This window comes from Carcharhinus amblyrhynchos, chromosome 28 (assembly GCF_965287045.1).
Source record: "Carcharhinus amblyrhynchos chromosome 28, sCarAmb.v2.hapA, whole genome shotgun sequence".
Classification (NCBI taxonomy): Eukaryota; Metazoa; Chordata; class Chondrichthyes; order Carcharhiniformes; family Carcharhinidae; genus Carcharhinus; species Carcharhinus amblyrhynchos.
The window spans coordinates 16,107,312-16,133,324 of record NC_137351.1 but is presented as its reverse complement, the minus strand read 5'-3'; the positions used below and the strand labels follow the sequence as shown (position 1 = coordinate 16,133,324).

Genomic DNA, 26,013 nt, shown 5'->3' with positions numbered 1-26,013 from the left:
TCTGGAGCATTCTGGTCAAATTGCTCTATAATTTTTGTTCAGTATATTCTTTATTATCAACACAGCCAGTATGTTAAGTGTGTGAGGTAAGCACAGGGCCTAAACTTAAACAGGGACCGGTCATGATCAATTTTTATGACTGAGGAATCAACGTGCGGTGTCTTCCTCCACTGGAATTCTGTTTTTGACACAGATTGATGCAGCACCAGGCCTAAAGGGAGGGAGTTTTAGAATAACACAAAATATTATAGGAAGTGATAAAAAAAATGATGGTGATTGTAAGACAGTAATGTTATTGAATGGTTTGGTGATGCCCCAAATGATATCAAACCCATGTTTCTTTTTGTTGGAATAATGTGGAGAATTTTTTGTTTGCTGTTTTTGTTGAAAAGACAAGTTGAGAAGGACTCAAGTTTCCCTTCTGGGATTTACAACTTGACATTAAACAGCAGCCATGCCCTTAAATACAAGTTAGTCACAGGCTTTTTCCCTGGCTGGGGATCTAGACATTTGAATCAGATATGAGTCTGTTATGATGGGATTCTCTCTTTTTTCTAGGATTGTTCACTAACTTCCGACACCTCTACAAACAAAGAAACAAGCGTCTTCACCCAAAGAAACGCAAGTTGTGCTAGAAGAGATGTCTTTATTTCTGAGTTGGAGAACCACCTCAAATATTTTAATTAAACGTAAACTTGCTGCCTTTATAAACACTGTACTTTTCAGGAGGTGAGAAAAGCCACGGCGAAGTGTCAGTAACCTTCAATAACCTGTCACCCTCCTGCCATATGCCACCCTCAAGTATAATCATTTGCACCTCATCAGTCAGCCATTCTGCCAGTGTGAGGAGTATTTTGCAATAGCCAAGCGCATACCTTGGTACCGAAGGAAATATTCACTTTGCCTTTTTTCCTCATAAATGTACATGTTTGAAGAAATACACATTCATTTGGAAGAAATTTGATATGTAACAAGTTATCAGCATCCTTGGTAAAAAGTGTATTTTTTCCAATTACAGCAGAGTAATTTTATAAATTAAAATTGGTTTTATGTTGCAGTTATAACTTTGATTTATCCAAGGTGACTGAACAATCAGTGGTGTCTCCAAACAATCAGTGGGCATTATTGGACAGATTAATAACATTGTTGTTTCACAGGCTTTCTGAAATTAGAATGATTCATTTTAAATTGGGTAGTTTAACCTGTTTTTATTGCCACTCCCCCACCATCTATTAATCTGTTGTGAGAGCAGGAGTCATGTTTCAGGACTCTGCTGATTTCAGCACAAAGTGGGTTTGGGGGGGGGCGGTGGAGGACATTCTATCCATCATTAGACCCCTTTCTCCAATGGAGAATTGCAATACAGACTATGAGATGAATTCCTTGGTCTAAAGTTACATCCACTGAACCACCCTGCAGTCATATTTATTAATGTTAATGTCACAAAGATAGCGACCAAATGAGGATAGGGTATCTTAATATAAATTATGAAGCTTTAATTTAGTGTGAGAAGCAAATGGCCATCAAAAACTGCAAGAGTAAACCTGTTGGGCTGGGTTGTGTCTCTCAGTTAAACCTCCCAAGGTTGGATCATTGCCATTCACACTCAAATATCTGATCACTTAAAATATATGCAAGCTATTGAATTTTCATTCTTATTATTTTGTGTTTTTTAATGTAGACAAATGTAATGCATTTGGAAGCAGACCAAACAGCTTAGAGTATTCCCAGTTTTGTTAAAAGTTTGAAAGTGTAATGGAATGAACAGGCTTTCCTGGGAGACAGTTAGAGATGGGAAGCTGCTGCTTTCATTAGAAAGGACTCACTGTGACTTGAATAAACTGTGAACATTAGTGAAAACTAGCGGTCATAATTTAGTTTATCTCCATGTAACAAGGATTTATTGTCAAAGAACATTACAGCACAGGACAGGCTCTACGGCCCACCAAGCTTGTGCTGATATGCTTTCTATCCCTGTTTATCTCCTGTTCATGTGTCTGTTAAGATGCACCTTGATCTTTGCTAACGTGCCTATTTCCACCACCTCCACTGGCAGTGCATTCCAGGCACCCACACCCTTGTATGGAAAACATTCCCTGCACGTCTTCCCTAAACTTACCACCTCTCACCTTAAATCTGTGCCCTCTTGTAGTTGACCCTTCCATCCTGGGACTTATCCTGTAAGACTTGGCTGTTGGTTCATCATGTGTCCAGGTGTACCCCCTACAGTTTGAATTGTTCTCTTTTACATATTGTAAATCACATGTGAATTGAAATGTGATGGAACTTGCACCATTCCTTGTGTGGATTATATGGGTGATAATGATGTAATGACTGGGCAAATTCAAACAGATTCAAATAATGTCACCAACAAGATCAACAGTTTGAGTGCATAAGATAAACTACTGTAATCACATTTGGATCCCAGAACTTTAGCCAGTATTTTCGAGGATCAAAAACAGTAGTTCCAACCATTTATTCAAGTTAATGGAAAATTGGTGACCTTGTTTATTGATTTTCGGAGTTTTGTCACATAGCTACTAAGGTTTCTGTCGACACATGTAGTGATGACAAGAATATTAAAAACAATATGCTGAACTGTAAAATATATGGAGTATAATGGACACCATAGGGATTATTTCAAGCTGCTGTTTGGTCCAGGGGTTTAGATAAAGGCATGAGATCATAGTCTTAAAATCAGCCTCTAGTATCTGTGTGGCTTGGGTCATAGAGTCATTATGGCACCAGGACATTGAGCCCATCAACTTCATGCTGGCTCTGTGTAGAGGAATCCAATCAGTCTCATTACTCTGTCTCCATTCTATCATTTAGCTCTACAAGTTTATTTCCCTCGGATGCCCATCCAGGTTCCTTTTCACTGATTGTCTCCATTTTCACCACCCTCGTGGGCAGCAAGTTCCAGGTCATTAAGAAAGAGTTCTTCCATGTGTCACTTCTGTATTTCTAACCCAAAACCTTGTTTCTGTGTCTCCTACTTCTTGTATCATCAGCTAATCTGTACAGCGTTTTTGTATATTCTGTCTAAACCGATCATTGTCTTGGACACCTCTATCCAATCTCTCCTCAGTCCTCTTTGCCCCAAAGAGAACAATCCCAACTTCTCCAAGCTAACCTTGTAGCTAAATTCCCTAATCGCCAAAACCATTATGGTAAATCTTGCTTCACCCTCTCTAGGGCCTTCATATCCTTCCAAAATTGGATGCAATACTCTAGTTGTGGTCTAATAAGAGCTCTCTAAAAGGTTCAGCATAATTTTCCTACTTAACATTGCTCTTTAGAAGACTAAAATCCCGTATGCTTTGCTAACTACTGTCTTGAGATTTCCTATCACCTTCAAAGATCGATGCGCATGAATCCCAGCACCCCTCTGGCTTTGCACAGTCTGGAACTGTGTCATTATTAAGTCTATATTGCCTCTCCCTATCCCTTCCATCAAAATGTATCACCCCGTAATTAAAATTCCATCTGTCACTTCTCTGCCTATCTGTGTCCAGTTGCAGTAGATTGGTATCATCCTTGCTGCTGGCCACACCTCCAATTTTGAAATGTTACTCCCTTTTCCAGTATCCTTACACAGACCCTTGGGGAACACTATTATCACCCTGCTTGTAAACCAACCATTTACAACAACTCACTGTTCTGTCCTTGAACCAGATTTTTTTTTAACCCAGGCTGATAACTTGTTGAACACCTTTCTGGCAAAGGAAGAAGTTGGAGCCAGTCTGTGTTCAACAGAGGTTTATTCACAAAACCCTGTGTAACATCCAGACAGACTGGTTTTTCCTTTCCACACAACTTCTCCTCCCACAGGTGGAAACTGTTTTTCATATATGTTTCCAAACTTCCCAATTACTATCAGCTGCCCTTAATCATGACTGGAGCGTGCATTCAACCGATACCGACTCTCCCTATTCCATCAACCTTTTAAGAGTTACAACGGTTTAATGGTTTATAATAGGAACTTAAATGTGTGCTTTGATTACATTATTGAATCACATGAATTGAACTGCCACTGTAACATCATTTGAACTGCACTGAAATCAATTTTATACATTAAAATTATAAGTTAATTGAGTATTAAGGAGTGCCAGAAACTCTGATACGAATTAAATCTTTGTACAATGTCCTAAAACCTGGATTGAATAATTTATTTAAATTCTATCCAGTTAATTATTCTTTGTAAGCGGATAGTACCTGCTTTTGTTTTTATTTATTGTTACATAATGGTTGGAGGAAACTGAGAGAGAAATGAGTTGGTTAAAGAACCAACCACAAACTATATGTCATTGAGTAACAGGTCATTTAATATTATAATTTAGAATGGATTTCTGATATTACAAAATATTTACAGCATAGAAACAGACCCTTTGGCCCAACAGGTCCATTCAGGTGAGCTTCTTCTCACTTCATCTGCTCTATCAATCAATCCATTTATTCCTTTCTCATGTTTAGCATTATAATTGAAGAGAAAACGTGCCGATTTGGTGTCTGGTCTGTTTGTTCATTCCTCTTTTAAAAATCTGGACAGCTCGTTCCCCCCATTCGTCCGTTTGATGATGGGTGTAAGGGGCTGTGCAGACATGTTGCGTTCATTTGTTTCCATAAATGTCTTAAATTTTCTACTGGTAAATGGGGTTCCGTTGTCCATCACTAAAATTTTTGGGATTTCATGGGTATTAAAAGGTTGTCGTGTTTTTTCTATCATGTTTTCCGATGTAGTAGACATCATCTGGTGTACTTCCATTCACTTGCAGTGGGTGTCAATTAACAGCAAAAACATGGAGCCCATAAATGATCCTGTAAAGTCCTCTGCTTAATTGTATCTTATCCATGTTATTTATTTCAAGTACTTCCTGTGGTAGTGAGTTCCACATTCTGACCCATCTTTGGACAAAGAATTTTTTCCTGAATTCCTTATTGGATTTATTAGTTATTATCTTGCACTTATGGCTCCTCGTGGTTTCCCTACAAGCTGAAACTTGCAGATGCCAACTGCCTACCCTATAATAATCTTAACTGCTCTATCATGTCTCCACTCAGCCTTCTGTTTTTCAAGAGAGAATAGCACTAGTCTGTTTACTCATTTCTGATAAGTATAACCTCTCAGTTCTTGAATAATTCAAGAAAATTGTTATTGCGTCTTCTCCAGTGCTTTTATACTTTTTTTATATAATTAGAGACTTCAGTCATAGTACTCCAAGAGTCTTGCCAAGGAACTGTACAAGTTGAACATTACCACTCTGCTTTCAATTCTTTCCCTCAAAATGAACTTCAGTATTTTTTATAGCCTTGATAATGAACAGTAGACATACAACAGTAATTGTAATTTGCATTTCTGTACAAAGAACAACACAGCACAGGAAACAGGCCCAACGAGCCCATGCTGCCATTTTAACATTGTGAGTTCCCTCTTCCACCCATGCCCTTTGTCTATGTTTATGGCATTCCACATTGGAAACCGGATTGAAGGGAGACTAATTTAGGGACAATTTGTTACATCAGTCAGCCTAAGAGCACATCTTTGGGGTGTGGGAGGAAACCAGAGCACCCGGAGAAAACCCATGCAAGCATGGGGAGAATGTGCAAACTCCCACAGATACTGGCCCAAATCTATGTATCTGCACAGCAAACAGTGATTGATAGTCATGGAGCTGTCGTGTTGCCCATGAGCTGGTCCAGTTTAAGCGTACACTAACGATGTGAAGCACTAGGCTACTCTTGAAACATCCAAGAGTAGCCCTCGCACAACCCATCGCGTGTATGCCCCTTGTTGGACAACAAGGCGGACCGAAGCACCTGTGGATTAAAAGAGAAAAATATCAATAACATGCACATCTTACGCAAACATTCAAGGGAATCCCCAAAGCTCAAAAGCCTGTAGTGCCCTTAAAGAAAGAAAATGCCCCAAGCTACATCGTAGGAATCAGACAGAAATTGCTAATGAACCAAAGGAGGTGACTGAAGACTTGATCAAAAAAGTATATTTTAAGAAGCCAGGAAAGGTGGCGTTATTTCGGAAAGTTACAAAGATGGGAAAGGGGCAAGGCCATAGAGGAATTTGTACACAAATGAGAATTTTAAATTTGAGCAGTTGGTCGACTGTTTGTGTAGATCAGCAGATATAGGTGATAGTTGAACAGGATTTGATGTGGAGTAAGATACAGCTGACAGTTCTGGGTGAGCATTCTGCACAAATAGATACTGAAAATATTTGAATAGCATGTAGATAGTAGCCTCTTTTTAATTGGATGAAATGCAATACTGATTTCACTAAAACTTGATCTCAGTAAAAGTTGCACATCGTACAGAATCTGACACCAACTGTGATATGGGTACCATGAATGCTGTTTCCAACATGGTTCCTACTGTTAAACATCAGTGCTCAACTTGGGTGCAAGTCCTTTATAAGCCACATAAAATTGCCCTCCTAATTTTTTTTTCCCTCCATACATGTTGGGAGGTATTTCCATCATATAACACTGTAGAATGCAATGTAAGCCTGTTGGTACTAATACTCTGCAATATGATCTGAAGACTAGCAAATGATACCTTGTTCTTTGTATTTCCTCTATTCCTGCATTAACTGATAGCCCCAGCGAAATCAAGAACTTGTAGAGAGCGATAGGATAGGAGAGCTGGTTCCTAACCTGTTGCAGCAAACTGCCTGGTAAACCATAACATCGCTGGAATGTTGTTATTTTGTTTTACATGGTTGTACTTTTTATAAATGCTTCACTGAATTTGTTTTGAATGAGAAGTAATAGCATTCTGAAGAGGAACAGGGAATTTTGGGTCTATCATTTACATTGCTGCCCATCACTGAGGAGTTTCATTACCGTGTCTGAGTCTGTAGACAAATTAAAAGCAACTGATTAGTCAGCAGCTCTGTTATTACTGTATCATGTGACTACCAGGATGGTAGAAGGTAAATGAGCTGGATTTTTTTTTTCATCCAGCAATGCTTTTAATCTTGGATCATGGTGCCTTAAGTATGGAACTACAATGTATTCCGGATTCAAAGGACCCAAAATTGCAACAGGGATCCTCCAACATATAAATGTGTGTAAGATATAAAATTGGATGTGCACAAGAGTAGTTTGCTGATTATGCTAAATGACGGAGCAGAGCAAACGCAAGTGCTTGCGTATGTACGTTCACAAAGTGGGTCAGTTGGAGACAGTTACAGGTCCATAAAAGACTGAAGTGATCCATTTTGGGACAGCATACAGCAAGTTGGTAAAATTAACAGTGCAGATAGGACAGAGCAAAGATAGTGGATAAATAGACCTCCTCAGAGAAGGAAGATCATGGCAAGAGGAGGTTATTAAAAAGGCAAATGGGGTTCTGGTGTTTTTTTTTACAGAAGAGTTACTGAACATAAAAAGCAAAGAAGTAACATATTTGTGGAAGTCCAAGATCTGGCCCCAGCTGAGTGTGTTCTCTGTAATTTTTCAACCTATTCCAGCAAGGGCATGAAAAATATTTGAACAAAGTTCCATTAGAGCTATTCTAGAGGTATGAGATTTGTTTTTTCTGGGTTCCTGGGCTGGCTGCATCAGTGTTATGGCCATGTTAATTTGCTGTTTCTTGATGAAAAGACAGGAGTAGATGCTACGCTGGGACTCAGGGTCACTGAAGAAATAGCAATACAAGTATGTATCTAAGTTGGAACAGTATCTATGTGAAAGGTGGAAGCTAGATTAGGGTTCCTTAGCTTAAATAAAAGTAGAAATTAGTGAGTTTACCAAAATTAGATGAGCTGAAATGTGGTAGTTTAGTGATTGTGTTACTGGATTACTAATCCAGTGGTGTGGAGTACTGATCCACATATTGAAGTTCAAATCCCATAATTGCAGGCTGGGAATTTAAATTACATCAAATCTGGAATAAATAGCAAATATAGTGAGCATATAGTGAGCACAGGTCATTAAAAACCTATCTTTTCACAAATGTGCTTTAGGGAAGCACATCTGCTGTCCTCACCTGCTCTGGCCTACATGTGTCTCCTGCCTCACAGCAATGTAGTTGACTTAACGGCCCTCTGAAATGGACAAGCAAGAAGGCAGTTCAATGCCATCAGTGGCAACAAAGGTTGGATAAATAGTCCATATCCCACAAATGAATTAAAATTATTGAAGTTTTTTTCACTAGTTAGTGAGGGAAACATCCAAGTTCATCATAGAATGGAGAAGGGAAATTAAAATACATATATTTTTACCTCACAGGGTTAATGAAACACTGAAAATGGTGCTATAAATGATAACTGATGCACAGATTGCATCATTTAAAAGGGCACTGCATCAGAATTTAAAAGATACAGGAAAATCCTCGCACGTTAGGCGTAGACTAAAATCATGAATAGGTCACTGAGATAGTAGGACGGCGGCGCGGGCTCGTTGGGCCGAAGGGCCTGTTTCCCGTGCTGTGTTGTTCTTTGTAAATGTGATTATAGTGTTCACAACTTGACTATAAAATAAACTGCCCAATAAGTATTTTTGTTGACTGATAAGATTGCAATCAAAAACAATAGTTTGATTAGTCAGCAAGAACTTATTTCCATAAACATAATCAGAGTTAACATCTACAAAATAGCGGTTATGAAGCAAATTTGCCATTGCTCTGTAACTGGCAGTGAAGGCAACCCCAATAAAATTGCAACTGTCATCAAGTAGTTGAACAATAGTTCATTTTTAAAAATACCCTCAACTACTGAAGCCTTAAAGAAACTGACCACCTCTGGAGTATTAATGGGCTAGATTTCAAATGTGTAACTAATATCTGGTGTGTTGCCAATGAAGTTGATCATTGGTTTATCTTTGCTATTGCAGCTGAGAGTATGATCCAATTATTAGTTCCCTGCTTTAGTGATAATATTTACTTAAAGATTGCATAGTAATGGACATCTTTTGTTATCATATAGACACCACCACAAATATTTACTGAACTCATTCAAATTCAGAATTTTCAGTGCATATGCATTCTTGTAAATGCTAATAACTTGCAACTTTTATTTTTTCATTCACATTGACACAAATGAGATGTTTAAGATGCACAATGAATTTTGTAATATTCATAACAGTCCACACGTAACTGAAAATAGTTGAGTTAATGACACAGCTGTGGACAAGTCAAAACTCAGGTGCTAAGTCAATCATGTTAGGGGTTTGAAGCATTGCTCCTGTACAATTTTCACATCTTTCTCTTTAGTCTGGCTAAGCTATGAGTTGTTGAGATAAGTAGCTGCAATGACAAATTACACGCAGGTGCTAAATCATTCCATTTCCAAACGTGAAAGGCCAGACTCCTTTACAAATGGGTACAGAACCCAGGCAAAAGACAAGGCAACTGAATTCTTTCATCTGGGTTGGTCTGTAAATATAGAAGAATTAATTAAGAATCTACAAGAAATGTACACCACCATATCCTTTCATCTAGGCTGTGTGGTGAAAAGGCAAAGACCTTCTGGAGATTTTAGTCTTAAAAGCCAGAGCTCATTAAAAAATAGATTTTGTAAAAAAAATTTTTGATGTGGGTATTTTTTTTCTCTTACAGCCTCATGTCCCTTGCTGTCTCCTTGTGCACAGCACTTCCAGCAGAACATTGCTTTTAAAAAAGTAAGGTCCTCAAAAGTGAACCAAATATAGTCTCTGTTCTAATCATATCCTGTCAGCATTACTGCTGGAGAAGTCTGTTTGCAGAGGGGCAATGTTGTGCTCATAGGCAGCATACTCAGAGTTCCCAGTACTGGCTAACTTCAGTTGTTGGGCAGCATGAGAGAGTTGAAATGCAGCATCGGGATGGGCTGTGTCTGGAAGGAGTGTGCATTCACGGTCCAGCATATCCGCCACACCTTTCAGTAGGTCCAGAAATCCAAAGGCAAGAGCTGCCTTTCTCAGCCGATTCAGTTCCTGTAAAAGGAATCGCACAGGGTGAAGGATAGTTTGTTTTTAGAGTGTGAAACATGCTCAATGCTGAGAAATAGACAGTGCCAGAAGCCAGCAATCCTGGGGCAAAGGGCAGCATGGGACATGGAGTGCTGCTCCTATCAGTCTTAATATGACTTAACCCATTGCTGTACCAGTGAAGACAATTTCTTCTCACAGCTAGTCTCACAACAAAGCTATCATCTAATAAAAAATCAGATTAAAATGCTTCTAAACATTTCTCAAAGACTATTTTATCCATTATTTTTCTGTTTGTCAGGTTTTCATCAAAAGCCCTTAAGTTACAGCCAGGGGAGTTCACTCAGTCAAGATTAGGGGAGACGGAGGAGAACTAAAAATGAGGATAAAGACCCAATATAGCAGAAAATAATCTTTGGGGTGGAAAAATTCTGATATTAGAATTTCCAGATGTTACAGGATGAGCTAAAAGATAAGCTTAGCAATACATGGCTGGGCTGCACATGGAAGGAAAAGGCAGGTCAAAGTTTCAGATTGTGTCAGCAACTCTGAATCCCCTGCTTATTCCCCTTGGGTCTCTTTATTTATTCATTCACAGGATGTGGGTGTCGCTGGCTGGGTCAGCATTTATTGCACATCCTTAAGCGGTGAGCTGTTTTGAACTGCTGCAGCCCATGTGGTATAGGTAAACCCACAGTGCTGGTAGGGAGTAAGTTCCAGAATTTTTACCTAGCGAAAGTGAAGGAACAGTGAAACATTTCCAAGTCAGGATTGTGAGTGGGAAATGTATCTATTCCCACAGAGCAACAAATTCTTTAACAAAGTAAAATGCTTGTTGCTTAGGGACAGCATCAGAAAGAGTGTCTATAAGTGCTCAAAGTTTCAATTTTTTTTAGCATTTTAATCATTTTAAGAGGATTAGAATTTGAAATTTACTTCAAGTGTGGAGCTGCTTATTCCATCCATTACTGAGAGGAGGCAGACAACCTGTAAATCACATCAGCTCAGACAGTCTCTCCAATAAATGTCACACTTTTATCAAGGATTACATGCAAAATTTCAGATCAGCCGGGAAAAAAATAACCAAATTTCCTTCGTTGGTAGTAAAGAGTTAATAAAGGTTACAGAACTTGCCCCCTTTAATCTTAGATTTGATTGCTTGCACACTTTTTTATTTTAATTTGCTGGCACAAATTCACTGAAGATCAACACAATTACCTTGTAGAATGTCTGTGTTTTTTCTGGAAGTTTCCGAGCATTCCTTAAGATCTTCTGAACATCAGTCTAAAGGCAAGAGAAGACATTAGAGGTAACTAAGAGAGCATCTAAAGGCTACATGCTCCTTTCAATCTTGTCAACTTGGTTGATGGAAGTATCCAGCAGCTCAATGCTTACAGAGTGACGCATTGAATTGTCAAGGTCAAGAAGGACAGCAAGACTACAAACATCAGCCACTCCTTCAAATATGTGGCAGTGTACAAAACCACAGAGTCAGCCAATAGCCCATAGCTGAGACCATTTTCGAATAACTAGTATCAGATAAATATTTGCTGTTTAACTGGTTTATATTCTGATGCACATATTAAGCAGCATACTTCGGGGACACAGAGCAGGAAAATAAACCATCTTCACAATTTATGAAATAATCCATTATGCTTTTAAGAGGCTTCAAAATGAAGGAACAACTTCTGTCACTGACTGATTGGGTGAAAGTCATAAAATGAGCTTCTGTATATTCTGAAAGTTATCCGATTATCATTCGGTGCAGTGAGGCAAGGGGCTTGAACATTCAGGCTAATATCACAATGCTCAGTATCACCCATACCTGCAATCCACTGGGCTTAATCCACACCGTCACATTCTGAGCGTAACTGCGCTTTGTTCTAGGTTGTAGGGGAAAGGGGCTTTTGCTGTCATCGTCACCATAGGGATTTTCCTCAGCATCTGAAATTAACCATAACAGAATTTCAGAGTTAGAAACAAACACAGTGGTTTGGTATATGATGTGGAGAGCAAAAGTTTCACAGAAAATCCAATTTCAAACTCACCCAAAATGGGCCCTAACTGTGACATCTTTCCCAGCCAAGGCAGAGGCTCTGGACCAGGCTCAAATAAGGACATCATCAGGTTAGATTTCTTCTTGCTGTCAGCCTGAGAGTACAACATTCCGTACCAGTCTGGTCTGATCAAATCAAAGAAGCAAGAAGTATACAACAAACATCATCATTAAACCGGCAGATTAATGAACCACATTAGCCAGGCTTCATCACTACGTAGAGGACGGGGAAATCAAGACAAAGTGGCTAGAGGATTTGGTGTGCAATGCTTTCCATTAATGGACAATTGCTCATCGCATTTCCCAGCAACTTGACAATTATTACAACCAATAAGAATCTCAAGAAGCTGTGCTGACTTTTCAGCTGTTAGATGAATATTTATAAAGTGAGAAATTGTTCTGGACATTTTTGAGAGTTGGTCCTTTTATTTATGGAAAGTAGATGCGAGTTATCAGTGTAAATGCTGGACTGAAGCCGAAAGCCAGAGTGGTTCAGCTTTTACCACGGTTTACTTGTACACTTGGATCTTATGGGCTGCTCCGAAATCGAATCGGGAAACAATTCTCAGCCTTTCCTGGGGCTGTTGCTGAATGAAAGGCCAACTGGCTGAAAAAGCTGCAAGGAGGGTGGCACAGTGATTAGCACTGCTGCTGCACAGCTCCAGGGACCCGGGTTTGACTCCTCGGGTCACTGTATATGTGGAGTTTGCACATTCTCCTCATGTCTGCATGAGGTGCTCCAGTTTCCTCCCACAGTCCAAAGATCTGCAGGTTAGGGACATGCTAAATTAACCCTTAGTGTCCTGGCATATGATAGGTTAGAGGGATTAGCAGAGTAACTAAGGGGGATAGAGTAGGATTGTTGCCAGCACAGAGTCAATGGGCTGAATGGCCTCCTCCTGCACTGTAAAGTTTCTACGATTCTTTCTATGTGGCTAAGCTCTCCATGTATCGAGCAAGAACTGAAAATAGCTGTGCAGGCAGGACACAGACTGATTAATCTAGTGCCATCCTCTCCACGTTGCTCAGCCAGGTCACCCAGGGACAGGGAGAAATATCAACGTGACATCCATTATCACATTGGTATGAGGGGGGAGTACACACGCGCTCATTAGATCTGTTCCAGGCCAGGAATGAATCACAATCGGGGAGTTTAACAGAGCTTCACTGCACCAAAATAAAACACAAAAACTTGTTCCGAAACAAAATCCTATTTGTTTCTTTCTCCACAAATGCTGCCAGGCCTGAGTTTTTCCTGCACCTTCTGTTTCTGTCTTAGATTTCCAATGTCCACAGTATTTTGCTTTTATTTTGTTGCACCTAGGCAGCAGCTGAGTGCAAGGGTTCAGAGCAGAACCACTATCCTAAATGTGACCTTTGAATGTATGAAGAGTCGTAACGGTTTGTGAATTATAATCTGTTACTAATGCTTTTAGCGTTTTTTGCCAACGTGGACCCTTCTCAGCATGAATTAGAGACAGAGTGGGTGTTTTACTAAAGACATTAGCTAATTTCAGTGTGTTAGTGTACAGCTCCTCACCCGAGCAGCACGATAGCCACCATCCCTTCTACTTTGAGACTTCCGTGCAGCAAGACACAAAACGATGGCATCTTTCCAGCAATTTGGGAAGCAGAGGTCTCATCTTCGGTTTCTTCAGGTAACCCAGTCCCCAGGTCATCACCTTCTATCAAAACAAAAGAAAACAAACACTTTGTGTCGTCACATTCACTCTCTGCTCTTTAATAGCTGCAGCTCCTCACACTGCAATAGCACCACCTCACTCTCCCGCACAGACATTTCAAACCTGCAGGACACCAACTTCTACACACATCTCTCTCTCCTGTTCCATTCCCACCCTCACAGAACTGACAGAAGACAAATCCTGGGTCCATATTGGAATGTAGTGAGATGGAATCTATACAAGGTGTTGGAAACAAGAACCTGGAACCATTCCAGAAAGAGGTGGTTGGTGCGATGAGGTGACATTAGTTTCTGGATGGATGAGCTACTGGGATCATTCCATGGTATCTGCTGTGATGAATGGGGCAATCCTCTCCACTGTTACCTCATATGGCCAAATCAATTTCTTATCCAAAGCCTGCACATCACTCAAGGCCAGAAACAGCGGCTTCTCATTCTATCATTAGGATGCTTTTGAATCACCCGTTAACTACAGTCTGCGACAAACAGCCAGAGTAACCAAACATCAAATCAGCCTGGAATGAACAGACTGACAAATTGGACCAAGTTCAGCTTCACACAGAAGAGAAAGTCATCCTACTTTGATTATACTTTTCACACTCCCCTGTGCAAAAACTGAAGTGGAGTCACTCTTGTAATGTAGGAAATACAATAGCCAAGTTGTGCACAGCATGATCCCACAATTGAGTTAATGGCCAAATGATCTGTTTTAATGATGTTGAAGGATGACATTGGCCAGGATACCAGAAGAACTTCCTGCTCTTTTCCGAAAAGTGGCGCAAGATATTTTATATTTCTCTGAAAGGGCAGATGCCTTGTTTGAAAGATGCTGCTATCAACAGTGCAGCATTCTCTCAGTACTGCACTTTGTGCTTAAGTCTCTGGATTCAGACTTGAACCTAAAACCTTCTGAGTCAGAGATGGTAGGCCACACATTGATGCTTTGAATGGACTCCAGAGAGAGTAATGGAAACAAACACTTCACGCTGTTTCAGATAACTCCACTGTCCCTTTTCACAGTATCCAAAGCTCACTGATGGTATTGTGTAACTGACACTCGCAAGGTGCCAAATAATATATAAAAAGAGTGAAGACTCACCTTTATTCAGAGCTATGGGTAAAACCAAGTGACGGGAAAGGACAGGTGGGCTGGCAATATCAGCTATCTTTATAAATCCCACAATATCCAGTTCTGTGAAGGAAAAACACAACCAAGTTAAAGAAAATCACATCAGGTTCTCCTCTGCCTCCAAAGCTTCACTGACGCTGAGCTCAGACACATTTTGTTAACAGAAGCTTGTAGCTGAACTAGGGGCAGCACGGTGGCACAGTGGTTACCACTGCTGCCTCACAGCACCAGGGACTTGGGTTCAATTCTGGCCTTGGATCACTGCCGATGTGGAGTTTGCACCTTCTCCCTGTGTCTGCATGAGTTTCCTCCGGGTGCTCCAGTTTTCTCCCACAGTCCAAAGAATGTGCACGTTAGGTGGATTGGCTATGCTAAATTGCCCCTTGGTGTGAGGAGGACTAGTTATGGTAAATGCATGGATTTATGAGGATAAGGCCTGGGTGGGATTCTGGTCGATGCAGACTCAATGGGCCAAATGGTCTCCTTCTCACTGTAAGATGCTATGATAGAAAATAAGTCTGCTAGTACAATGTAATGCACACGTCCCCAACAATCATCACATTCAAGCAAAACTGCTCCACTTGGAGTGTGATCAACCTCAACGTGGTGACAGATTTTCTGTTTACAGCAAGAAGTGTATGTGAGAACATTTCCTCATTCGGCACGCTAACAGGCAATTATTAACACACTGTCAACACGCTCACCCTGCCTATTATAAATCCAACTGGGAATCCAGGAGAAACTTTTTACCCAGACATTGGTAGAGAAAGTTAATGATCTTGACTAATTTCCATTCCTCGAGGACATTTAACCATACTTCTAGATTTAAAAACAAATTTGAAATTTCCTCATCAGCCCCAGTGGGATTTGAACTCATGTCTTCTAGATTATTCACCCAGTAACATAACCTTTTGCACTGTGCTAACATTCACAGCGAGATGCAACTGAGTGGTAGCAACCCAGTCCTCAGTGAATGTAAACCGAATGGCTCACAGTGACACACTCAGTGCCATCAACCTAACTCATCGCTCAGACATACCAGACAGACAGCTGGTTCCACATCAATCACATATTCTTTCAGAACAGGGGCAGGGTAAAGGAAACTGCTCTTCTTAAACCATGACTGAATTTCAGAATCCTGGCTCTAACATGTGAAATAGCGAAGTCTTTGATTCACACAAAGAATCAAAAGAGATTCAGAAACAGGCAGATTTCCCCGAGCACACTCACCTGTGTTGATAGTTTTGGGAACCGGCTCCAATTCCTCGTCAATGATCACAGGTTCTGGTCTCGGAAACATCTGCATGTCAGATACCAGGTGACCACATTTCAGCACAGCGTGGAAAGGAGAGTAAGCTTGGTCAATCAGTTTGCTGTAACACCAAAAACAGTCACAACAATGTCATCCGAGATGGACACCAAGAGATGTTCAACTCACTTCCCTGGATATTTAATACTCTCTAACATCTATCCTGGATATTTAATACTCTCTAACATCTATCCTGGATATTTAATACTTTCTAACATCTATCCTGGATACTTAATACTCTCTAACATCTATCACGGATATTTAATATTAATAAGTTTTGCTGTCTCCTTCTCCTTACAAAGACTCCAAGTCAGCAAGGTGACAAGTCTTAACTTATGGTTAGTCAACATAGAAGGTGGCCAATGATTTGACTGGTTCTCTCATTGTCCTGTCTGTATGGCACACACGTCTCTAGATTCCTCTATCTACTGGATAGCTGGAATTCCTTGTGTAGGGAACTGTAGACAACTTGTTTCTGGGCCTCGTGTGCACAAATTATAACTCCGTTTCCATGCTCTTGTACAAGGCTGTTTGGAAACCTGATTTTTGAGTACTCCATTAATTATGTTTAATTCTCCATGAATTCTCTGGAATTGCCTATTTCCTGTGGCTGAGGAAATTCCCCCACTGTAGCTTTACAGCTTCCAGAGGAATCCATGGATACAGTTTTTGTCACAATAGAGAAATTCCATCAGTAATGACTCTGCCACATCCTCTGAATTCAACGGGAGAACCGCAGAGTCCTTTTGAAACCAGCTCCACAAACATTCCGGCAAAACCAACTTTGATGGACTGAACCCTGTGTCCCGACATCTCCCCAACCAGGTCCTATTTCCTCAACTCTCAAATGGTTAGCGTTCCAGGGAGGACAAAGAAAACACTTCAACGACGCTCTGAAACGCTCCTTGAAGCGCAGTGGCATTGACATTAATGATGGAAGGAACTTGCTATCATTCAAAATGGCAATAACTTGCCTATCAAGCTGTATCATGCTTTGAGTTTAAAATACCTTAATGAGGCAGAGCAGCAATACAGAAACAAAGGAAAGGAGGCAAATTCTGCATTCTAGATCCCACCACTCTGGGATGTCCTGCCCCCGTGTGTCCAAAGATCTGTGGGTCGCAAATCAGCCTCTCAGTCACATGAAGACCCATGGCAGCACCTCACAATCCTGAGTGCAATTCATCCCCGAATCCAGACAGACAATGAAGAATTGCATTTTATTGTTTTTAGGTAGTGGATGGCTTCGCTTGAACTCCATATAAATATACACAGACTGAAACTGGTAATTGGAATAGGAGGCACATGCTTTTAAATGTGCAGCCCTGTAAACAAATGCAATTTTGTGTAAAGAATGGCTCCAGTTTAATCCTTCACCAACTGGCTTTTTGGAAAAGAAAACCCCAAATTCTGGAAAAGACTGATTTTGAAGTATGTTTCCTTTGGGAGTCCGGAGCTGGATATTATTAATCAAATAACTGCACAGAATGAGTGCAAAACCTCAAAATGATTAATTTGTAGGTCCAAGAGTTCTTCCTTGCTGCACTGCCAGGGTACACGGAGAAGGATGGGGAGAGACAGAGAGCAGGGCCAACACTGAACTCCACCACTGTGCTGTGTATTCTAAGCATGATAGTTTATATTCTGAGCTGGAATGTGTGACACCCCCACAGATTGTGGCTCATGTAAGTCTCTGCCGGAACATAACCTCCTTACAGTGAGGATACGGACATCACAAGCATCACGGCAAACAAGCACAACAATAACATACCCAAACATGGACTGCACATTTTTCAGGCAGAGGGGACCATCAATAGTGAAGATCTGCCCTTCGCCATTGTTTAAATCGATCAGACGTTCCAGAATGTCCAGCGTGTCTGTGGTCTGCAGCTGGGAAAAAGAAATTAATGCGAGTCCGTAGTCCGTCAGTCTGGAAAACACCAACTGCTTCACACAAAACTAATCTCTTACACATGCACTGTCCTTTACTCCCACTGCAGCCACTAATTAATAAATTCCTCATTTCTCACACTCTCCATTCCTCTGACTCCAGCCTCCCTTTTGTAGATACACACACACACACACACACACACACACACACACATCAAGATAAATATTTCCACCCAACTCTCACTGGTGGAAAATTATCTCCTCTCTGTGGTATAATTATAATTAAAATGAAGTTGAGACAATACCAAGCTGATTTTTAAATAAATATTTATATTAACACAGATCCAACATACAGACACACAAACAAAAAGACACACACATATACACAAGCAGACACACACATATACACAAGCAGACACGAGAGAAGAACACAGGGCTAAACCACCCACTGCAGAAAGCAGCTCTGGAGGGGGCTCTGCTCCTGACAGCAAAGGTCCATTTTTTTGGAGAAGCGTCATACCTCTTCTAAGTTGGCGATGCACATGACATATAACTTTGAAGGAAAAGGAAAGGGAAGTGGAAACTTGCTGTCCTCGGAGTGCTGACTGAGGACAGAGAGGGAATGTCGGAGTGATCCCCGGCCTATTCCCAAACTCCCATCCGTTACAAGGATCACCTGAAAAAGACAAAAAAAGCTTCAGTTCCAAACAATGCCATTTTGTCTAAATTTGCTGCAACAATTACAAATTAATTCAGTTCTCCTTATTCACAAATCATTGTGAATCATTGTAACAGTTGTTCATTTTGATGATAATCTATATTTTTACAGCAAGGACTGAAATGCTCAACACAGGCTCAGAGCCTGGTGCCTGAGGAACCCTGACCTTTGCCACGAGAAGCGAGAACCATAGCTGAACTTTCACGCCAGGAATTAGCAACTTTCACAACCTCGCTAATGTTGTGAAAGTCGCTAATTCCTGGTGTGAAAGTTCATAAAAGATCTTTACAGATAATGAAGCATTGTCACTGTTTGTGTTGCGGGGAGGAATCATTAAAACAACTGATCCAGTTATTAATGCTATATACTACTGTTCATGGGATCTTGCTGTGCTATTGGCCGCCAAAAGATAAATATTAGCCGTAATGGGAGAACTCCCCTGTTCTCCTTCAAAGTACGGCCACAGGATCACTAACATCCACAAGGGGGCAGACAGGGCCTCATTTTAACGTTTCATCTGCAAGACTCCCTCAGTATGGCAGTGGGAATGTCAGTTGGAATTTATCCCCAAGTTTCCAGAGTGGGGTTTGAACACACATCCTCTGTCTCATTTACCAACTGAGCCATGGTCTAAAGCCACCCCAGGGTGGCTGACAGTCACATTTAATTCCCAGACTGCAGGATCACGGTACATGTGTAAAAACCAGTATCGCAGTCGGCACACAGATAATCATTTCACAATGAAAAATGGTTTGAAGGGAAATCACTCAGTCAGATATTAAACTAAAATGTTCCGTACCACACCAAAGCAGTCAACTGCAAACTGGGATCCCCTGTGCAAATGAAACTTTTTGGCAAGAACGCCACTATTCACAAACGTAAATGTTCCAAATATGGACTTTCCAAACATTCAGCTCTAATGTTACACATTCTCCAGCTCCCCCCTCATACCTCAGGGGTCAGAGATCTTAACCAATCCTTAAATTATTGACAGCAAGAACAACTAATTCCAAAAATTATTCCAGAACAAAGAGGCAAATATCAAAACCACACTCCAGGAGATGGGAAAGTTTAATCTAAGCTGAGCCAGCAGAGGTCCAGTTACCTGACAGGGAATGCAGACACCCCACTCATCCTGTACAATGTTGCTGATCCCAGTCAGTGCAGATTCCAGGCAAGTCTTGTCATAGTCATCAACATTACTCAATGCTTCCTGGAAAAGACCCAATGTAATCAAGTTAAAGCAACTAGCAGCATCATACTGAAGGTGTCACACCTCAAAGAACAACAATAAATTGCATTGCTCTAGTGCCTTTTACATAGTGAAATATCACAAGACGTTTTCCCAGCCTGTTACCTATGGCCCTGCAAATCTTTTCCCTTCAGCTGCTTCCCCAATTCCCTTTTGAAAGCTGTGACTGAATCTGCCTCCACCACACTCTCAGGCAGTGTATTCCAGATCCTGACCATTCGCTGTGCGGATCTGTCTCCACCACACTCCCAGACAGTATATTCTAGACCCTAACCACTTACAGTGTGAAAAATAAGTTCCTCAGGTCACCATTGATCCATTTGCCAATTACCCTAAATCTAGGTCTTCTGATTCTCAACCTTTCTACCAAAGGAAACAGTTTCTCTCTACTCCATAAAGACTCATAATTTTGAATACTCCTAAATAAATCTATTCTAAATGCCTCTCAGGTAAATAGCCAAAGTTTTCCAATCTACCTGCAACTGAAGATTCTCATTTTCATAAACCTCGGCACTTGCTTAAACTGTCACCTCCTTCCTGAAGAGGAGAGCGATGGAGAAGTTTAAGGAGAGGATTCCAGAGTTGAGAGCCTCAGTATGAATGCTAATGGTGAAGCAATTAAAACTGGGGATGTTCAAGAGGCCAGAATTGGAGAAACAGCAATCTTAGAGGATTGTAGGCTAGTGGAGATTACAGAGACAGAAAGGGGAGAGGCCACAGAGAGATTTGGAAACAACAATCACCACTCTACATTAGTCATAAGAGTAACAGATCCCTGTAATCTGTTCACTTCCTAATAAAATACTGGAGAATAAAATCACATCACCTATTATAAAACATACTGATGGAATCGTGTCATAAATACACAGTAAACCTCCAATTTTCTCTCCTGAAAACACCGACTATTATAGTTGCTGCTACGGCATCGAACAACATGATCCTCAGATGTGAGCCTAGGCAGCAAGTGTCAATAGTGGAATTGCACACAATCCTAAACATGTCTGACATTCACTTATCTGAGAATCCTGACTAAAATCTCATCTAAATTAACTTTAATGACCCAGGTTTGGCCTGGCTGAGATAACTAGCTAAGCAGATCTGTACAATTTAGCATTTCTCAAGGAAGTTCCTTGATCCACTTCTGAGTTCTTATATTACCAGATGGTACAAATCATTAATTCAATAAATACAAATCATTGTGGCATAGTGGTTAGCACTGTTGCCTCACAATGTCAGGGACCGAGGTTCAATTCCAGCTTTGGGTGACTGCGGAGTTTGCACGTTCTCCTAGTGTCTGTGTGGGTTTCCTCTGGGTGCTCCGGTTTCCTCCCAGAATCCAGAGATGTGCAGGTTAGGTTGATTGGCCATGCTAAGTTGCTCGTGTGTGTCAGGGAGATTAATCTGGTAAATACATGGGGTTACGGGGGATTGTGCCTGCGTGTGATTGTTGTCTGTGCAGGCTTGATGGGCTGAATGGCCTTCTTCTGCACTGTAGGGATTCTATGATTAATCCTGGCATGGCGTAATTCTCCCATAAATAACCGATTAAAGTTTAACTAAAATATATTCTTGTTAAATACATTTTTGTTATGGCTGTCTGTAATTTTCTAACAGGTTTATTTGGTAGCGCAAGGTGAAAGACGCTGTGAGAGTTCTGCCGCAAACCCCAAGAGGCCAACATCCAGCTGTCCCACAGTATTGGGCAATGGGGCCCTGTGCGAGAACCTCTCTGGCTACGTCAAGGACATCGTGAAACCCATTGTACAAAGAACCCCCAGCTTTTGTCGTGATACTATGGACTTCCTACAGAAACTCAGCACACATGAAGCAGTTGAACTAGGAGTACTCCTGGGCACAATGGATGTCTCGGCGCTCTACACCAGCATCCTCCACGATGAGGCATTGCTACAACTGCCTCAGTATTCAATGCCGACAACTGCCAATCTCCAGGTGCAATTTTACAACTCATCCGCTTCATCCTGACCAGAACGTCTTCACTTTCAGCAACCAGTTCTTCATACAGACACATGGAACAGCCATGGGGACCAAATTCGCACCTCAATATGCCAACATCTTCACGCACTGGTTCGAACAAGACCTCTTCACCGCACAGGACGTTTAACCGATGCTATACACTAGATACATCAATGACACTTTCTTCCTTTGGAGTCATGGTGAACAATCACTGAAACAACTATATGATGACATCAACAAGTTCTACCCCACCATCAGACTCATCATGGACTACACTCTGGAATCAGTTGCATTCTTGGACACACACATCGCCGTCAAGGATGGTCACCTCAGCACTTCACTACACCACAAGCCTCCACGGATAACCTCACAATGCTCCACTTCTCCAGCTTCCATCCTAAACACGTTAAAGAAGCCACCCGTATATACAGGATCTGCTCAGCTGAGAAGGATTGCAACAGACTCCTCCAGATGCTGAAAGATGCCCTCATAAGAACAGGATACGGCGCTTGACTCATCAATCGACAGTTGCGACACGCCACAGCGAAAAACCGCACCAACCTCCTCAGAAGACAAACACGGGACACAGCGGACAGAGTACCCTTTGTTGTCCAGTACTTCTCTGGAGCAGAGGAGTTATGACATCTTTTCCAGAACCTTCAACATGTCATTGATGAAGATGAACATCTCACCAGGGCTATCCCCACACCCCACTTCTGGCCTTCAAACAACAGCACAACCTCAAACAGACCATTGTCCACAGCAAACTACCCAGCCTTCAGGGAACAGTGACCACAACACCACACAACGCTGCCACAGCAACCTTTGCAAGACGTGCCGGATCATTGACACTGATGTCATCATCGCATGTGAGAACACCATCCATCAGATACACAGTACATACATTTGCAACTCAGCTAACGTTGTCTACTAGATATGCTGCAGGAAAGGATATCCTGAGGCATAGTACATTGGGAGACCATATAGACGCTACAACAACAGATGAATGAACACACCTCGACAATCATCAGGCAATAGTGTTCTCTTCTCGTTGGGGAACATTTCAGCGGTCATTTGGCCTCTGATTTTCGGGTAAGCGTTCTCCAAGGCAATCTTCAAGACACATGACAGCGCAGAGTTGCTGAGCAGAGACTGATAGCCAAGTTCCACACACAAAGCCGGCATCAACCCGGATCTTGGGTTCATGTCACACTACCCCCATGACTTGCCTGGGCTTGCAAAATCTCACTAACTGTCCTGGCTGGAGACAATACAATTTCTTTAACCTGTGCTTAACCCTCTCTCCACTCACACTGTCTGTACCTTTAAGACTTGATTGCCTGTAAAGACTTGCATTCCAACCATTATTTTGTAAATTGAGTTTGAGTCTTTCTATGCCCTGTTTGTGAACAGCACTCCCACTTACATGATGAGGGAGCAGCGCTCTGAAAGCTAGTGACTTGTGCTACCAAATAAACCTGTTGGACTTTAACCTGGCATTGTGAGACTTTTTACTGTGTTTACCCCAGTCCAATGCCAGCATCTCCACATCATGTAATTTTCTAATCATCTTTTTTCTCAAACTTTTGTCAAAGAAAAATCACTGAATGAAAATACATTTATTTATTATAGTCACAAGTGGGCTTACATTAACACCGCAATGAAGTTACTGTGAAAATCCAGCACCTGTTCGGGTACCCTGAGGGAGAATTTAGTATGGCCAATACATCCAATTAGCATTGTGGGGTGATTCGGAGCACCCAGAAGAAACGCTTGCAGACATGGCAGGGAACGTGCAGAATCCACACAAACAGTGGCCCGAGCCGGGAACTGAATCGGGGTCCCTGGTGCTGTGAGGCAGCAGTGCTAACCAGTGTCCCACCATGCCACCCTATGAAGAAAATGAGGAGTCCTTACTTGCAGAGTGTTGTAGTCCCTGGTAAATGGCACCATCAGCTCCCACAGTGAGGAAAAAGCCACGAGACATGTGAATTCCAGCTTGTAATTGGTCGCCATGTGTTCAAACAGCATGCTGAGTCCATGGGCAGCCAGGTGCTTGCGCTGGTATTCCTCAGTGCCCTCCAGAGAGACAGGGCGTGTCATGGACAGGGAAACATCTAATAAGACCACGGTCGGCATGGCTTACTCTCACCTCCACTTCAAACAAAAGTATATGGATTTGCTGTAATCAAATGAAGAATATCTGTGAAATATAGGCATCAAGTCTCAGACAATTCAAACCCAGCACTTGAATCCTAGACTCAGCAGCAAACTGACACCAGCTGCATGATTTGCCACAAGTCAGGAAGCCACAAGGTAGGACTAATGTGCATGTTTACAGCTACACAGACATGGGAATGTTAGAATGCAACATCCAACTTGCTCCTTCTCGTAAAATAATCCAAACTCCATTAAACCTTTACCAGCTCAAAGCAACATTCCCCAAAACCATCAGTAATCAGTATAATAAAAGATTAATAAACTTGCTGATTAATCACAGCAATCCCATCGACTAGAAAGAGACAGGCGGCCATTCAGCCCTTCGTCACTGTGAAAGCCCAGTTCCAATCCGCTGCTCTTTCCCTCCTCACACGAACCGGTTTAAATGGGAGTCAGTTCGATGCTGAGCCCGGGCATCCGCATCAGGACCAATTCCCGGGTAAACACCGGCAGCGGGTTAAGGAAAAGCACCTACCTGAGCCCGAAACTGTGCACCCTCCAGCTTCTCCCCCCGCCCCAGTCCTCCGAGTCCGCCGCCCCCCGGCCCCGGGCCGCCCGCACTCCGAGTCCGCCGCCTTCCGCTCCGGGCTGCTCACGCTCTCCCCAACATCGGTTCCGCTACGCTCTGGCTCACACCCACAGCGCAGAATATAACTAAAGGCAACACAAATACTACATCATATATAAAATATATAACTACATAATATCTAACTATATAATAGAATATATAACTATTATATACAGCTATGCCCAGATTATCTAGGTTATATGCCCTGTTTGTGAACAGAACTCCCACTTACCTGACGAAGGAGCAGCGCTCCAAAAACTAGTGGTGTTTGCTACCAATAAACCTGTTGGACTTTCACCTGGTGTTGTGAGACTTCTTACTAGGTTATCTGCAACAAATGACGTATTTATGGATCTGTGCACATTTCATTTCATGGAAATGCTGAGCAGAAACTGATAGCCAAGTTCCGCACACATGAGGACGGCCTCAACTGGGATCTTGGGTTCATGTCACACTATCTGTAACCCCCATGACTTGTCTGAATTTGCAACATCTCACTTACTGTCCTGTCTGGAGACAATACACATCTACCTATGCTTAATGCTATCTCCACTCATATTGTCTACACCTTTAAGACTTGAATAGCAGATTAGCTGTTAAGACTCACATTCTAATCAGCATTCTGTAAACTGTGTGTGCCTTTATAAGTCCTGTTTCTGATCAGAACTCGCCACTCACCTGACGAAGGAACAGCATTCCGAAAGCTTGTGGGGCTTACTATCAAATAAACCTGTTGGACTTTAACTTGGTGTTGTGAGACTTCTTACCACATTTCATTTCAACATATCCTTTTATTTTCTCCTATCCAAATTTAAAATGGAAACTGTGTAAACTTGTCACACTATAGTTACATTTTTCCATCAATGTGGCATGACAAATTTAAGACAATTTAATTATTATTATTAGGGACGCAGGCATCACGGGCTAGACCAGCATTCATTACCCATCCCTAACTCCCTTTGAGATAGTGGTGCTGAGTTGCCTTCTTGAACCTAGTTCATGTGGTGTAGATACACCCACAGTGCTGTTAGGAATGGAGTTCCAGGATTTTGACCTCTGACAGTAAAGAAACAGTGATATATTTCCAAGTCAGGATAGTGAGTGACTTGAAGGGGACCTTCCAGGTGGTGGTGTTCCCATGCATCTTCTGCCCTTGTCCTTCTAGATGGTACTTGGACTTCTCAGTTACCAGAGAACTCATATTTAGTGCAGAAGCAAGTCATCCGCGACACTGAGAGACTGTCCAAGACGGAGAATGGCACCTCATCATTG

The 26,013-nt window shown here is 41.7% G+C and overlaps 2 protein-coding genes across 3 annotated transcripts in view; one reads left to right on the top strand and one right to left on the bottom strand.

The window, feature by feature from the left end:
- The window catches only part of hacd3 (3-hydroxyacyl-CoA dehydratase 3), a 34,651-nt gene extending 30,498 nt beyond the window's left edge, over positions 1 to 4,153 (top strand). For both annotated transcript variants that reach the window (XM_080214438.1, XM_080214439.1), the window contains exon 11: positions 559 to 4,153. In XM_080214438.1, the coding sequence (XP_080070564.1) occupies positions 559 to 635 (77 nt within the window). In that variant the 3' untranslated portion in view covers positions 636 to 4,153. The remainder of the gene's footprint in view (positions 1 to 558) is intronic.
- Positions 4,154 to 8,999: 4,846 nt separating this feature from the next.
- Positions 9,000 to 24,685, bottom strand: ints14 (integrator complex subunit 14). The gene is made up of 12 exons (XM_080214437.1): positions 24,649 to 24,685; positions 23,871 to 24,135; positions 19,833 to 19,940; positions 18,530 to 18,685; positions 17,891 to 18,009; positions 16,041 to 16,183; positions 14,781 to 14,873; positions 13,520 to 13,664; positions 11,972 to 12,105; positions 11,749 to 11,867; positions 11,142 to 11,207; positions 9,000 to 9,929 (listed from the first exon to the last, which is right to left on the bottom strand). Exons 2-12 carry the CDS (start codon positions 24,090 to 24,092, stop codon positions 9,678 to 9,680), a joined length of 1,557 nt encoding a protein of 518 aa, XP_080070563.1. The 5' UTR covers positions 24,093 to 24,135; positions 24,649 to 24,685; the 3' UTR covers positions 9,000 to 9,677.
- Positions 24,686 to 26,013: the final 1,328 nt, after the last annotated feature.

Bases quoted from the DNA above. Each gene is read 5' to 3' on its own strand.
- ints14 (XM_080214437.1), bottom strand. From the start codon at position 24,092: ATGCCGACCGTGGTCTTATTAGATGTTTCCCTGTCCATGACACGCCCT. The intron at 16,184-17,890 runs GTATGTTATTGT...TTGGTGTTACAG, and splicing joins AATGTGCAGTCCATGTTTGG to CAAACTGATTGACCAAGCTT. The intron at 12,106-13,519 runs GTGAGGAGCTGT...TGATTTGATCAG, and splicing joins GTGGCTATCGTGCTGCTCGG to ACCAGACTGGTACGGAATGT.